At 54.3% G+C, this 15,419-nt stretch overlaps 1 protein-coding gene across 1 annotated transcript in view; it reads right to left on the bottom strand.

The window, feature by feature from the left end:
- Window positions 1-13,939, bottom strand: part of LOC128902319 (neuronal acetylcholine receptor subunit alpha-10-like) — a 43,612-nt gene extending 29,673 nt beyond the window's left edge. Inside the window, exon 1 of the mRNA XM_054185105.1 lies at window positions 13,631-13,939. Coding sequence (XP_054041080.1) covers window positions 13,631-13,939 — 309 coding nt within the window. The remainder of the gene's footprint in view (window positions 1-13,630) is intronic.
- Between the last annotated feature and the right edge of the window lie 1,480 nt (window positions 13,940-15,419).

Below are 15,419 nucleotides of genomic sequence, written 5' to 3'. Positions count from 1 at the left end.
GCCCCCTGGGCCCCAGCCTGGCGGCCTCTGCAAGGGTCCCGAGGGCTGGGCTGCCTTTGGGGGGTTGCGCTGGTCTGGGGGGGCTGGGCAGGGTCGAGCTGGATGCCAGCGGTCCCAGCTCATTTTGGGGAGGGCTGTGCTGCTTTGGGGGGGGTTGGAGAGAGCTGAGCAGGTTTCCAGTGATCCCAGCTCATCTGGGGGAGGACTGGCTCATGTTAAGCTGGCCGGCCACCAGCACCCCCAGGTCCTTTTCTGCGGGGCAGCTTTCCAGCCACTCTTCCCCAAGCCCCTGGCGTTGCTTGGGGTTGTTGTGACCGAAATGCAGGACCCGGCCCTTGGCCTTATTAAACCTCATCCAATTGGCCTTGGCCCATCCCTCCAGCCTGTCCAGGGCCCTCTGGAGAGCCTTCCTTCCCTCAAGCAGATCGACACTCCCTCCTAGCTTGGTGTCATCTGCAAACTCACTGAGGGTGCATTATTGTTACACATAACAATACATGATCTGATAAAGATAGTAAACGCAATAACAGACATTGTCTCTCTCTTCGGGTGGGGTGTAATGCACAAGGGGCAAGGGCCCCCCCATCTCCACAGGAGAGTCGGCATTACTGTAGCACATCCTGTTGTCATTACACAAAACTGATTCTCTGCTCCTGTCAAGGGACAAAACTGATCTGCTGACAGTCACAGGGATAGAGAAAATATTGACTTTTTTATTGGATCAGAAGTGGGGCACCCCAGGGGGTTCCCAGCCCCACACCTCCCAGCCATTAGGGGAAATTTCTGATGCAGATGCAGCGCGGCCGGCAGCCAGCTCTGGCCATGGACTGTCTGGCCATGGCAGTCTGGCCATGGGCTCGCCGCGCTGCTGCCTCTCCCCCCACGACCTGAAAATGCACAAGAGCTCAAGTAGAGCTCTTGCGTGGTCCTTGTTGGCAGTTCCAGTGGGGGCTCCTGGCACAGGGCTGGCCCTGGCTCCTGCACCCTCCCCTTGACAGCCCTGGGGGGATGGCGGGGTCCTGAGCAGTTGACTGCTGCCAGCTCCGCCATCCCACCAGGACAGGCCTCCGGGAAGGAGTAGAGGGAGCTGAAGGAAGAGGAGCCTCCATCTGTCTTGCAGTCCACGGTGGCCAGCGGGGCCCATGGGGAGAGGGGCTTCCTTCTTGAGTCCTCCGCACTCGCCCTGCAGAGGAGGAGAAAGAGACCCCGCTGCACCCCGGAGCCCAGCGGGACCTGCGGGCAGCACCCCTCCTTGGCCGGTGGGCAGGGCTGCCCAGCGCAGGCAGGGGCAGGGCACGGGGTGAGGGTCTGGGGCAGCATCTGGGGTCTCCCCCACACTCACCGCTTCTCCTGCTTGGGCCGGGATTTCTCCACTCCTCCATCCACTGGCTGAGAAGCTGCGGAGGGAGGAGACAGAGTGAGCGGCCAGCAGCTGCCGGCACAGCCCCGGCTCAGGGCTGCCGTGGGGTGTAGGCCGTTTGCAGGGTGCTCGGTGCTGGGGCCACTCACCGCTCTGCTTCTCTGTCCGGGCTCTTGTCTTCCTTGTCTGACGCTTCTTCTTCACTTCTGCAAGGTCCCCAGAGCTGGGTGAGACGGGAGCCCCAACCAGTCCCACACCACAGCCACCCACACCACTCCACGCCATCCCTCGCCGCAGCACAGTGTGGTGCAGCACAGTGTGGTGCAACAGTCACCTACCTGAAGCCGCTTGCTCTGCAGCAGAGATGAGAGTATGCTGAGCCCTGTCATGATCAGGATGAGAGGGCCCAGGGGAGACAAGGCATCACAGCGCCCATGGCACGGACTCCAGTGTGGCTGCAGAGCTCTGAGTCACCACCACAGAACCGCGATGTAGCTCCCCAGTGTCCTCCTGGGTCCTTGTTTTTCCCCAATTCCCCTTCCCGGTTGGGGAGGGGTCATCGGGTGAGAGAGTAGTTGTCTAAAGGAAAATAAATTGTGGTGGGTTTCTCAAACCATAACGAGCGGGAGAGGGAGAAAGGGAGAGGGAGAAAGGGAGAGGGAGAAAGGGAGAGGGAGAAAGGGAGAGGGAGAAAGGGAGAGGGAGAAAGGGAGAGGGAGAAAGGGAGAGGGAGAAAGGGAGAGGGAGAAAGGGAGAGGGAGAAGGGCCCCACCCCTTCAGGGCATGGTTTGGGTGGGAAGGGACCTCTAAAGGCCACCCAGTGCCACCCCCTGCCCTGGGCAGAGGCACCTCCCACCAGCCCAGCTTGCTCCAAGCCCCGGCCAACCTGGCCTTGAACCCCTCCAGGGATGGGGCAGCCACAGCTTCTCTCGGCAACCTGGGCCAGGGGCTCACCGCCCTCACAGCCAAGAATTTCTGCCTCAGATCTCAGCTCAATCTCCCCTCTTGCAGTGGAAAACCCTTCCCCCTCGTCCCGTGGCTCCCCTCCCTCATCCAGAGTCCCTCCCCAGCTTTCCTGGAGCCCCTTGAGGGACTGGAAGGGGCTCCAAGGTCTCCGCGGAGCCTTCTCTTCTCTTCTCCAGGCTGAACGTTTCATCGAATCACAGAATTTCAGAGTTGGAAGGGACCTCTAGAGATCATCTATCCAACTCCCCTGCTAAAGCAGCATTGCCCACAGCACACTACTCAAGACTGCAGCCAGGCACGTCTTGAAAGTCTCCAGAGAAGGAGACTCCACAACCTCCCTGGGCAGCCTCTTCCAGTGCGCTCTCACCCTCACCGTGAAGAAGTTTTTCCTCATGTTTGATCGGAACTTCCTCTGTTCCAGCTTGTGCCCGTTACCCCTCGTCCTCTTACTGGCAGCCACTGAAAAGAGTCTGCCTCCATCCTCCTTCAGCCCACCCTTCAGATACTTGTAAACATTAATAAGGTCTCCCCGCAGCCTTCTCTTCTCCAGGCTGAACAACCCCAACTCTCTGCTGCTCTGCCCTCTCCCTGACGCTCCGCAGCCTTTCTGCTCCCTCTTTGACCTCTGCCGCCAGGCCGAGCGGATCAGCCGCCTGCTCGCACCTCACGCACCCGGCATCCCTTCTACCCTCCGCTACCCGGCAGAGGTGAAGGCGCTCCCTGCAGACACAGCCCGGGGGGGCTGCAGGCGTCCAGGGGGGCTCTGTCTGCGTGGCCGCGTCTCCTCTGGAAAGTGCGCAACACGCGGGAGGCTGCGCCTTTCGGGCACAGGCCATGGCTGAGCTCCCCCGCCTCGCCCTGCCTCGGCGTCCCGCGCGAGCTCAACTCCCGCGCGAAATCCCGCGCGAGCTCAACTCTCGCGTGACCTCCCGCGCCCTGGCTGCTCGCCCCGCTCCCGCTCCCGCTCCCGCTCCCGCTCGCCGCCCTCCCCGGGGCCGCCTTTGACGGGGGTGGGGTCTGGCCGCGGCGGCTGCAGGCCCCGCCCCCGCCTCGCCCCCCGCCCTCGCGCCAGCTGCGGCCGAGCTGCGGGTGCCCGCGGGCGAGCTGCGCTTCCCCGCCGCTGCCCGGGCTTGTGCCGGCCTCAGCACAACCCGCCTGGGTGATGCTGCCTCGAAGGGAGCCGGGAGAGACCTGGGAGCCGCCCCCCCCCGGCACTGCCTGGTGGCCCCCGCAGCCCCCGCCCTCTCTCCCCAGCTGTGGCTGAGCCCGTCCCCGCCGGACGGGGGCTGAGATGGGGCTGGGGACCCCCCTGCCGCTGCCGGGACCTGGCTGTGCCTGGGGGCCCTGCTGGGACCCCCCTGTGAGAAATAAGTTCCGGTCCGAATGAAATAGGCTCAGGCAGAATCCTCTGGGAGGCACATTTTCATTCACGCTCTTGCAAGAGCGGGTGACCTAGCAAGTAGGCACACTTTCCGTTCTTGAAACACCACACCTTTTTATTTCCTAATCCCGGCCCAATTTTTCCCTCCCCTCTTTCCCGTTGGTTGGGTACTCCAGGGTTCACGGTCTGTGCGAGGCGCCTAAAATTCTTCCCGCATGTCCTGCCGCTGTTTGCTTCTCTTTATGCTACACCTAAAGAGATTATCTGACTAGTTTATTTCCTTCCTTTTTGGTAACAAAAAAATTGCTCCATGTCATTAGCCCTGGTTAAATGTATGACTACCCTTCCAGACGCTAATCCAGTAGGAATCACTTTGTCCTTTTGTCTGTGTGATAAGAGATGTTCTACAAGCCTTTGCTGGAGCCTCTTTGTCTCAGTCATTCCCTTATCGTGTCACCTCTGATGGAAACGGCTTTTCTCCTCTGCAAAAGCAACACCTGCCTTTCTTACAATTTCCCCCTTTCCTTTCTCATAATCTTATTGTCTTTTGCATTTCCAGGGCATGGTTCCATATGAGGCCTCTGGAGCCGACAGCGTGATGTTACATTCTTCTTCTTCTCGACAGTTTTTATTGTCTTCTAGATGAAGCATTTTCCCAGGGTATGGGGGAGGGTCTACTTCCATTCGTTTCGTGAGGGCAGTTTCAATTAATCGTTGAACTAATCCTCGCACACAGGGAATGATACAGCGTCCGACAGCCGCTAACATTCCCGCTACCGTTATAAGAGAAGTCAATATTGATACCACCATACCTTTCCGTTTCCCAAACCGGGAATCCAGCCAACTTGTCAGTGAGGTGTCTATTCCAGAGTTCTCAGCTAACTCATCAGCTAGACTGGTGAGCCCTTGAAGGGCTTTAGTTATAGCACCATCTGGAGCTGTATTGTTGGGGATGAAGGTGCAGCACCGGTTCCCTAACATTACACACACACCTCCCTTCTCTGCTAAGATCACGTCCGGGGCAATCCTATTTTCCCATGCCATCCGCTGGTTGCATCCAATCGTTCAGCTATTCCTTTCAAAGCATCTCTGGTATAATTAATAAACCTCTGTGGGTTATAGTACATATAATTTATCCAATCTACATTTTTGCTTATAGTTATCCACCAGAAAAAGACAGACTCGAATCCTGCTCCTGTCTGATTCCTTGCTTTGTGTTCATCTGGGACTCCTCTAGGGACTCCAATGGGATCTATATATATCCGTTCATCAAAGGATACACCCACACTTCTTTCTACTCTACTGCCTGAGCTCAGGGTTCCTGTTCCTTTTTCAAATGCTAGGGTGAATGGTATTGCCAATTGTACCATTCCACATGTACCTTTCCAGTTAGCCGGCAACACAGATCGCAAGGTCTTCCCTCCACAATACCACCAGAGATCCACCCAAGGCACTCGTATCGCTGAGTAGTTTCCTTTTACATCCTTGGTCCCATTCAGAGTTTCAGTGCACAGGGTAAATCCCCCCCCAGGTTTGGTAGCATTCACACCCTGCCGTGAGAGGCACGCTGGATGGTTACCAATTGCTGTGGAAAATGCTGGTGGCACTTTAACATCTCTAGATTCCAAGGCAGGAAACAGTAAGGAAAGTGAATGACAAGCCTCGTTTCCCCAGGCCGTCCTTTCTTGGTATAATGCTATCATACACCACATCCCTAGGGAATCTTTCGTCCACCCTAAGGGAAAAGGGACAATCTGTGCTGTGGGCCTTCCTGAGGCACAAGCAGAGCAATTGCTTTGGTTCAAACTATTAACAGTATATTTTACCCATTCTACCCAAGCATTCGTCTCACCGTACCCTGTCTCAATCTCAAATGTTTGTCTAAGATCTGTAATCTCAGCAACCGTTACCAAAGCTGGATCATTCAGTGGTTCCCACTGTTGTATTACTGGGAGTTTTAGTAGTCATAGCTGTCCCTTCTGCTTAACTGCTATTTTCCAGTAGGTCTATTCTAAATCTTCCCCTTGGCTCTCTTCCAGACACATCTGCTCCTATTCCATACCTCAGGTTAGCTGTATCGTCCCTCTGGGTTATAGTTATCAACCGAGGAGTCCATTCAAAAAGGCCACGCTCTGGGGAAGGTGATCCTTTGTAAAAATGTATTTTCTTTTTGAGAGGGTAATAATAAGAAGACTTGAACCACTTGTCGTCAATGGCCCACCCTCCAATTTGGGTGGTCCACCACGCTTCACTCCATCGATCACAAGGTGCAGCCTCCTGATATCCCTCTGCGACCCTCCAAATTTCTGGGAACAGGTAACTGTTTTCACCACTCAACCGTCTTTGGGCCTCTAGCTTCCCACACTTCAGTACTTGACAGGCATCAAAGCGTACAGTCTGTGGGGTATCTCCTTTAGTGATATTTATGATAAGCCTAACCGGGTAATCTGGGTGTGCACTTCGTAGGTGATCTAGGTGTACACTCCAGCTTCCTAGTGGGAAGCTCAACACCGCCCCTATGACCAGTATCATCGCAAAACGCTTCTTAAAATTCATGGCATGCACAGATTTATGTCTCCCAACTGGATCATCCCGCCCCAACCCACGGCTTATTGTCTCTTTAGGGTTACTCGCAGTGGGCTGTCAGTAGAATGTACAGTCCACCGTTCTACCGGATCTGTTGGCGGGGGTTCAACTGCTCCTTTTTGCTGAGTGTAGTGAGCCCATCCTTTTTCTGCTGTCCTTACTGCGGTTTCAGTAGTGAGGAGGACTTGGAATGGTCCTTCCCACTCCGGTTGTAGCTTACTCTCCGTCCAGGATTTGACTAGTACCCAGTCCCCTGGTTTATACGGATGGACGACAAATTCCAACGGCGGAGTTTGAGCAAGAAATCCTTTATTTCTGAGGAGAGAGAAAGAAGACGACAACCCCAGTATACGGTTCTTAAGAAACATATCTTTAGTTTCAAAAGTGGGCAAGTCTTCTCTGTTACCCATATAAGGTAGTCCAAAAAGCGTCTCATAGGGCGAGAGACCTGTATCTTTTCTAGAAGCCTGGATCCTCAACAATGCTATGGGTAAACATTTAGTCCGTGGTAATTTCGACAATTGTCTCTTACTGAATTGTCTCTTAATGGTCTGGTTCATCCTCAACTTTTCCTGATGACGGGGGATGCTAGGGGATATGAAATTCCCACACCATCCCTAAACTTTCCAGAATTCCTTGAAGGATTTTAGATAAAATGACTGCCGCGATCTGAGTTTCTATTCTCCACTAACCCGTACCTGGGAATAATCTGTTCGAGTATTATCTTAATTACCCCTGCTGCAGTAGCTGACGCCAAGGGGTAGGCTTCCACCCATCCAGTAAGACGGTCCACTAGGACTAAAAGATCTTTTCGCCTGCCTGTTGGTGGTAGTTCACTGAAGTCTACCTGTATACTTTGGAATGGTCTCAAGCCGGGCTCTCCTCCTCCCAAAGATTGCTTTCTCAAGGCTTTCTTGTTTACTTTCTTACAAATAGCACATCCCTCACAAATTTGTTTGGCTATTGTGTATATGCCAAAGCACCTGTACTTCCACAAAACTATTCGCACGTTGCATGCGTTCCCCAACGGCTTCCCTGTTGTAACACTGTCACTGTTTCTCTCATTGTTTGTTGACCATTTCCCTTCCGTCAGGCAGAATCCATTTACCACCTTTCTCCACTGCCCCTGCTTCTGTCATTGCTTCTCCTGCCCCAAGGCTGCCTCTTTTGCCACCTTGTCCGCTAATCTGTTTCCCCTTGCGGTAATGAATTGTCTCTCTGGTGACCTTTAACATGTAAAGCTGCTATTTCACTTGGTATTAATATATTAGCTAACACCTGCTGTGTAAGTTCTTTGTGTAAAAGTTCTTTCCCTTTGCTGTTTATTAGTCCTCGTTCTTCCCAAATTTTACCAAAGGTATGCACTACCCCAAAGGCATAGCGAGACTCTGTGTATATTGTTCCTTCTCCTTTCTCCAGTTAATTTAAGTGCCTGGTTTAAGGTATACATCTCACATATTTGAGCGGACCGTGCACTAGGTAATTTTTCAGATGCTTTTACTTGTTGGTGTCGCGTAAAAAGGGCTGTAGTTTCCATATTTGTCTGTCAGAGTCCCGGACTTTCACTGATTTACTATCAGAGTCCCACCACAGGACTTTCACTGAATCAGATTCACAAATAATCGAAATTAGTTGTTTTATTGAGAGCGACAGAACAGACTTGAGATTGCCGTTGATAAATTCACTAACTACAATAGCGCTAATTACTTCAGGTTAACATTGCTAGCAAAAATAATGATAGTACAGCAACCCGGGGTAACATTCACCAGAGGGTGAAAGGCACAGCGCTTACCCAGAAAGGCGTCCCTGCCTGGGGCGGAGGGAGAGAACACAGCCCGTCGACTGGTCCGTCACGTATCAAGTTTCTTCTCTCCCAATTTAACAGTCATTTTCTCCATCCTTTTATCCCCAAACTTACAAGGTTTCCCTCCCCTAGGTGACGTGTAGTATGATTGGGGTGGAGAGACGAGTGCTGTAGTCATATATGTTTAGCATGATCTCTAAAAGCTTCATTAGCATATACAGGGGCGTCAACTTTAATATGCATTTCACAGGTAAGGAGGCAAAGGTCAATTACCAGACATGGCAGCCTCTCAAGGAAACAAAGAGCTACACGAGGTCTCTTGATTTTACTGTCTCTGCTGATGAAAAGCAGGGCTGTCCTGGCTCCCCAAGACTACCCCGTCATTTATGTAGCCTGTGATAGCCAGACAAGCCTTCACTCCCCTGGGTTGCACAAGAGATAGCAAAGCCAGTCTTAATTGCTCTTTGAGCACAGAGACTTCACCTCATTATCCACATTCCACAGTCGACTCACTCCATGCACCACCGCATAGCCATTACACCTCTCTCCTTCTATCCCTCTTGAAGGACCGTCTACGAACAAATGAAGACCCCCAGATAGGGGTTCTTCCCTTAAGTCAGATCGTGTCCTAGTCTGGTACTCAATTACATCTATGCATTCGTGTGTAAGTTCTTCATCCTTTGCCTCTATTTTTTTCACAAAAAGCTCACTGGGTTAAGGCAAGGGCGGGTAGTTAAAATCAAATCATCCTTTTCAATTAAAATTCCTTCATACTTCAGTATTCTTGAATTGGTTAGCCGTTTTCCCGTGGTTTGGGCTAAAATGATTTTTACTTGGTGAGGGGTGCTAACTTCTATCATTCCCCTGGCCACCCTCAGGAGACCAGATCTGAGAGTTTAGATGAACAGGCCACTGGCTGCCGCTTATCCCCCCCCACTCTTGAGTTCCTAACGCAGCCCCTTTGTCTACAGTTACAAATAGTTGAAAAGATTTCTTCAAAGAAGATAAGGCTAAAACTGGAGCTCTGATTAGGCTCTGTTTTCAATCTTACACTAAATCCTCCTCTTCTTCTGTCCAAACCAATACATTCGGATCTTCAGCTAACAGTTTGGAATATAGTCCTTTAGTCTTTTGAGCATACTCCTCTATCCACAGTCTACAGTACCCAGTCAGCCCCCAAAATTTTCTCAGTTCCCTCTTGGTCTTTGGCAGAGGTAAGTCTACTATTCCTTTGATCCTCTCAGGATTTATAGGATTTATTTTTTCGACTCCCTTCACTGACTACATGTCCCAAGTACTTCACTTCTGTTTCCACCTATTGCAATTTTTTTTATTTTTTTTTTTTGAGACCCTCAAACCTTACTGTCCCAAAAAGTTCAGTAACTCATTCGTGGCTTCTTTTACCCTGCCTTCTTCCTCCCCAGATACCAATAATCATCCACATACTGAAGCAGGGCTACTCCCGATGGAGGGCTGGATTGTTCAAGCACTTGTTCTAACACTTGCCAAGCAAATTAGGGGATTCTGTAAATCCCACAATGATAACACCCTACCGGTGAACCTCGAGCTGCTGGTAGGAGCGGTCGGGGCAGTCCTCGTCCCCTGTTATTCACCCCTCTCCCTCGCCCCCAGGTAACAGCCTAAGGGGTCCCACTTTGGGGATTCAATTTCTTTGTCGATTGAAACATCACCGACGGTCTGGGCTGCGAACATATAAAATGGATTTGGGCGTTCCTGAATCTATTCATCTTGACCCAGCAAAAAGCATATTCACCTTCTTCAACTTCCTTATTAGTCCTTATTATTCACATACATGTTTAAAGTCTGACAGACCCAGTCTTCATCAGATCCAAATTTGGACCAAAATACACTAGGAGGTCTTATGGGTTCTTTGGTCCAAACAAATTCAAATGCAAATGCAAACGTGTCCCACCTGGGACACCTCTGGGATCCTCTAAGACAGACACAGGACCCCTAGGACACCCCTGAGACCCTTCCCAGGATGTCCACGGCCCCCCCGTCCGCCCCCGGCTCCTCCGGGATGCGGTCCGAACAAAACAAATCATTTTCTTTTTATCTTTATCCCTTGTACAAGAAGAATCATTCCGAAACCTCAGCATTCTCCCCTAAAGGACTGTCTGGGGCAATGTTCCCGGGGTCTTTCTTAGTATCCCCTTCTTCATCCCTAGGCCTAGAATCCTTATTTCCCATTCTGAACAGAGACTTTTCTTACACCCCTTCCTTTCGCTTCGTCCTTCTCCGGCTGCGCCCCTCGCGGGACTACAGAACCGCGGACCCCGACTCCACACTCGCTTCGTACCGCAGTACGTCTCAGTCACTCACACACAAGTCTCTTAGAATGTCCCGACCACCAAGGCAATACTTTAACGGTCCGATTTTTCTTACCTTGGTCCGTGCACGGAGTTGCCTGGTCGTACTCTCTGTGCCGACTGCACCTATCCCTTTTCCCCCTGTGGTTCACAGAGTCTGCTGTACAACTGGGTCTCGAGATCTTAGTCGATTCCTCCCGGAATCCCTGCGACGATCCACGAGACCGTTGAAAACAACGGGACGCGTCTTCCCGTCCTTCGGCAACACGGACTCCCAAGAAGATGACTTCTGCTCCCGGACGAGCCCCCAAATTGTGAGAAATAAGTTCCGGTCCGAATGAAATAGGCTCAGGCAGAATCCTCTGGGAAGCACATTTTTATTCACGCTCTTGCAAGAGCGGGTGACCTAGCAAGTAGGCACACTTTCCGTTCTTGAAACACCACACCTTTTTATTTCCTAATCCCGGCCCAATTTTTCCCTCCCCTCTTTCCCGTTGGTTGGGTACTCCAGGGTTCACGGTCTGTGCGAGGCGCCTAAAATTCTTCCCGCATGTCCTGCCGCTGTTTGCTTCTCTTCATGCTACACCTAAAGAGATTATCTGACTAGTTTATTTCCTTCCTTTTTGGTAACAAAAAAATTGCTCCATGTCATTAGCCCTGGTTAAATGTATGACTACCCTTCCAGACGCTAATCCAGTAGGAATCACTTTGTCCTTTTGTCTGTGTGATAAGAGATGTTCTACAAGCCTTTGCTGGAGCCTCTTTGTCTCAGTCATTCCCTTATCGTGTCACCTCTGATGGAAACGGCTTTTCTCCTCTGCAAAAGCAACACCTGCCTTTCTTACACCCCTGAGCGGAGTTGGCGCAGGGCTGGGGTCTCGGTGGGACCCCCGTCCCCGCTGCCCTGCGCTTTCCATGCTGCCTGGCCCCTTTGCCTTCCTCCTTGGCCGCTGGGGCTGCCCTGGCCGGGCTCCCTCCTCGCCCCGGGGCTCCCCGCGGGGACAGCGGCTCCTTCCCCTCGCCATGTCCCCCCAGCCGGGTCCCTGCACTCAGCCGGGGGCGGTGCTGCTGGCCCCCCCGCACTCCCCTCGCTACGGCCATCCCTGCTGCCAGCGTCTGTGCGCCATCCCAGCCAGCCCGAGGGCACTCCGTGTCCCCCGCACCCTGTTCCGGCTGCCCCAGCGCCTCCGGCTCTCATCCCCAGGTTCCCCCATCACCCACGGGTGTCCCCCCGGGTTTGGCCACCGTCCCCCTCCCCACCAGCTGATCAGTCCCCTCCACCGGTGACAAGATGGCATGAGCCCCGAGGCCTCCGACAGCCAGTCTGTGGGGTGTGGGGCAGGGATGGGGACGAGGGGCCCAGCCCCCCCCGGCACAGGCTGTCGGGCAGGGTGAGCGCGGACCAGCCGCCATCGCTGTCGCAGGAGAAGAGCCAGAGGTCACTCAGCCAGAGCTGATGGAGTCGTTATTTTATTGAGGACGGATCAGTAAATGCAGGGGGGTGAGATATTCCGTAAGCCCGGATGGATCGGCAGGAAATGCTCCGCTATTTACCGCACGCGGGGTTTGGGTGGGATACAAAGGTCATGACGTCGGTTTCCCATATGTATCTTAAATGTCACAGGTATGCAAAGGTACGGTGTCTCTCAGCCTCGAGGGGTCCCCTTGAGAGGGGTCCCTGCTCCAGGGGACAGTCCCCACCTGGGCAGGGGGAGCTCCACAGACCCGATGGCTGCGGGTGTTTAGAGCATCGAGGGGTTGAGTCGTAGTCGGGTTTTCTGCTGCGTTCAGGCTGTTTCAGCCACTTACCAGCCCGATCTCCAGCCGAAACAGGGCTGGTTTTTGGTTTTGGTGCTGAGCTCTCGCTGACGGCCTCACGCAAGAGCATTAACTTGGGTTTGGCTGAGCATCTGCCTGCACCCAAGTGCGGTTCGCTCACACAGCAGGGCTGCACCCCTCACCGTCCCCTACCCGCGCAACAACCTGCACCCGCCCCTGAACGTGGCGGCTTCCCCTTGTGCGGCTCCAACGGCAGCTTCCCCTTCAAATTCCCCCACTCCAACCCGGCGAGAGCCCTGCAGCTGCTGCGGGACCCTGCCAGCCACCCGCGGCACCCAAGTGCTGCCCCACACCCGCCATGGGTGCTATGATGGACCCCAGCACTGACCTGCCCTGCCCTGGGTGGGCAGCAGCCCCAGAGCTCCACGAGCCCCGCACTCTGTCACCAAAGGCGTCGAGGGCCAGACCCCTCCGTCCCTCCTGGGCACCATCCTGGCCCCAGCCAGCACCCGGAGGGGACGGGGTGGGGGCTGCCCTACTCCCCTGGGACCCTCAGCAGGGCTGCCGGACACTGGAGTGGCGTCTCGGGGGGCTGCAGCAGACCCGGCCCCTGGCCAGGCAGGGCGGCAGGCACCGGTGGGGACACAGGAGGAGCGGAAGGTGTCTCTGTATATATATATATATGTGGTCCGGAGGAGGTCCCGGAGATGCTGGGAGGGCTGGAGGCCCTCTGCTGTGAGGACAGGCTGAGAGAGTTGGGCAGGTTCAGCCTGGAGAAAGAAAGCTCCGTGGAGACCTTGGAGCCCCTTCCAGTCCCTCAAGGGGCTCCAGCAAAGCTGGGGAGGGACTCTGGATGAGGGAGGGGAGCCATGGGATGAGGGGGAAGGGGTTTCCACTGCAAGAGGGGAGATTGAGCTGAGGTCTGAGGCAGAAATTCTTGGCTGTGAGGGCGGTGAGCCCCTGGCCCAGGTTGCCCAGAGAAGCTGTGGCTGCCCCATCCCTGGAGGGGTTCAAGGCCAGGTTGGCCGGGGCTTGGAGCAAGCTGGGCTGGTGGGAGGTGTCCCTGCCCAAGGCAGGGGGGTGGAATGAGATGATCTTTAAGGTCCCTTCCCACCCAAACCATTCTGTGGTTCTGTGATTCTACATCTATATTTCTCTATGTCACAACCCAGACAACTGCTCGGGGGGCCGTGACCCCTCAACCCTGCAGCTGGGGCAGCCCCGGCCGAGTCAGGTTCCCGCTCTCAGGCTCCTCTTCCCTGGCGCTGGTGGAGCTTCCACCCTGCAGGTCCACGAAGGGCCAAGGGGTGCTCAGGATGAGCCACCCCCATGGGGCACCCGTGGCCACCACTGTCCCTGGGGGCAGTGAGTCCACAGGGCCATCATGCAGCATTGCCCAGGACCAGCACACTCATGAGGACGACCATGAGGAAGAAGACGCACATGAAGAAGCAGTCCATCACCTTGGACACCTTCTTCCTCTCACCGGTCCAGCACTGGGAGGCTCGGTGGTGCCAGAAGCAGCCAGCGACGTAGCCCACGTTCCTCAGCAGGTCATTGTGGTGGCACAAGCAGCAGTGCCGGGGACAGCCCCCTGCCTTGGCACCCACCTCCCCCTCCGTGCGGCTCTCCCCTGGACCCCCAGTGTCCTCCCTGCCCGCCTGCCTGCCCGGCACCCGCCGGGGGCTCTTGCAGCTCTCGTCCACCTCGTAGACGCTGCAGAGCCGGGCCATGTGGGCCACAGTTAGCAAAGGGCACCTGGCTAGTTCACACCAGGGGTTCTAATAATTGACTGGTCCTGCCCAATCAGAACTTCCACGTACCGTAGAAGGGGATAAAGTCCCCGTAGTGCACATGAAGAGTATGTCAGGGAAGACAGTCTGGGTTAGTCCGGCCTCGGGCAAAAGCAAACCCATCTCTGGGATTGCTTTCACTTAAGGAAGAGAGAACTAGAGCAGGGCAGGTTTAGATTAGGCATTAGGAAGAAGTTCTTTACAACGAGGGTGGTGAGACAATGGCACAGTTTGCCTGGAGAGGTGGTGGAGGCCCCATCCCTGGAGACATTCAAGGAGGGACTTCATGAGGCTCTGAGCAACCTGATCTAGTTGAAGATGTCCCTGCTTACTGCAGGGGGGTGGGACTAGATGGCATTTAAAGGTCCCTTCCAACCCAACACCTTCTATGATTCTCTAAGGCCCTGGGGGCACTTGGACGGTGATGCAGAAGGATGGGGAGCTCTGATATGCACCTCATAGAATCATAGAATCTTCATGGTTGGAAGGGACCTTTGAGATCATCGAGTCCAACCATACACACACAAAAAAAACCCCTACAATCTCTGCCACTAGAGCATGCCCTGAAGTGCCAAATCTAGGCGTTTCTTAAACACCTCTAGGGATGGTGACTCAACCACCTCCCTGGGCAGGTCATTCCAGTGCCTGACCACTCTTTCAGTGAAGTAATTCTTCCTACTATCTAATCTAAACCTTCCCTGCCGCAGCTTCAGACCATTTCCTCTGGTCCTGTCATTATTCACCTGGGAGAAGAGGCCAACACCCACCTCTCTCCAACCTCCTTTCAGGGACTTGTGGAGGGCAATGAGGTCTCCCCTCAGCCTCCTCTTCTCCAAGCTAAACATGCCCAGCTCCCTCAGCCTCTCCTCATAGGACTTGGTCTCCAGACCCCTCACCAGCCTGGTAGCTCTCCTCTGGACACGCTCCAGCACTTCAAGGTCCCTCTTGTACAGAGGGGCCCAGAACTGAACACAGCACTCCAGGTGAGGCCTCACCAGTGCCGAGTACAGAGGCACGATCACTTCCCTACTCCTGCTGGCCACGCTATTCCTCATACAAGCCAGAATGCTGTTGGCCTTCTTGGCCACCGGGGCACACTGCTGTTTCATGGTAAGCTGGCCGGCCACCAGCACCCCCAGGTCCTTTTCTGCGGGGCAGCTTTCCAGCCACTCTTCCCCAAGCCCCTGGCGTTGCTTGGGGTTGTTGTGACCGAAATGCAGGACCCGGCCCTTGGCCTTATTAAACCTCATCCAATTGGCCTTGGCCCATCCATCCAGCCTGTCCAGGGCCCTCTGGAGAGCCTTCCTTCCCTCAGGCAGATCAACACTCCCACCTAGTTTGGTGTCATCTGCAAACCTACCGAGGGTGCACTCAGTCCCCTCATCCAGATCATTGATAAAGGTTTTAAACAAAACTGGCC

The sequence above is a fragment of the Rissa tridactyla genome, chromosome 1 (genome assembly GCF_028500815.1).
Source record: "Rissa tridactyla isolate bRisTri1 chromosome 1, bRisTri1.patW.cur.20221130, whole genome shotgun sequence".
Lineage (NCBI taxonomy): Eukaryota > Metazoa > Chordata > Aves > Charadriiformes > Laridae > Rissa > Rissa tridactyla.
This window is presented reverse-complemented; position numbering and strand designations above follow the sequence as displayed.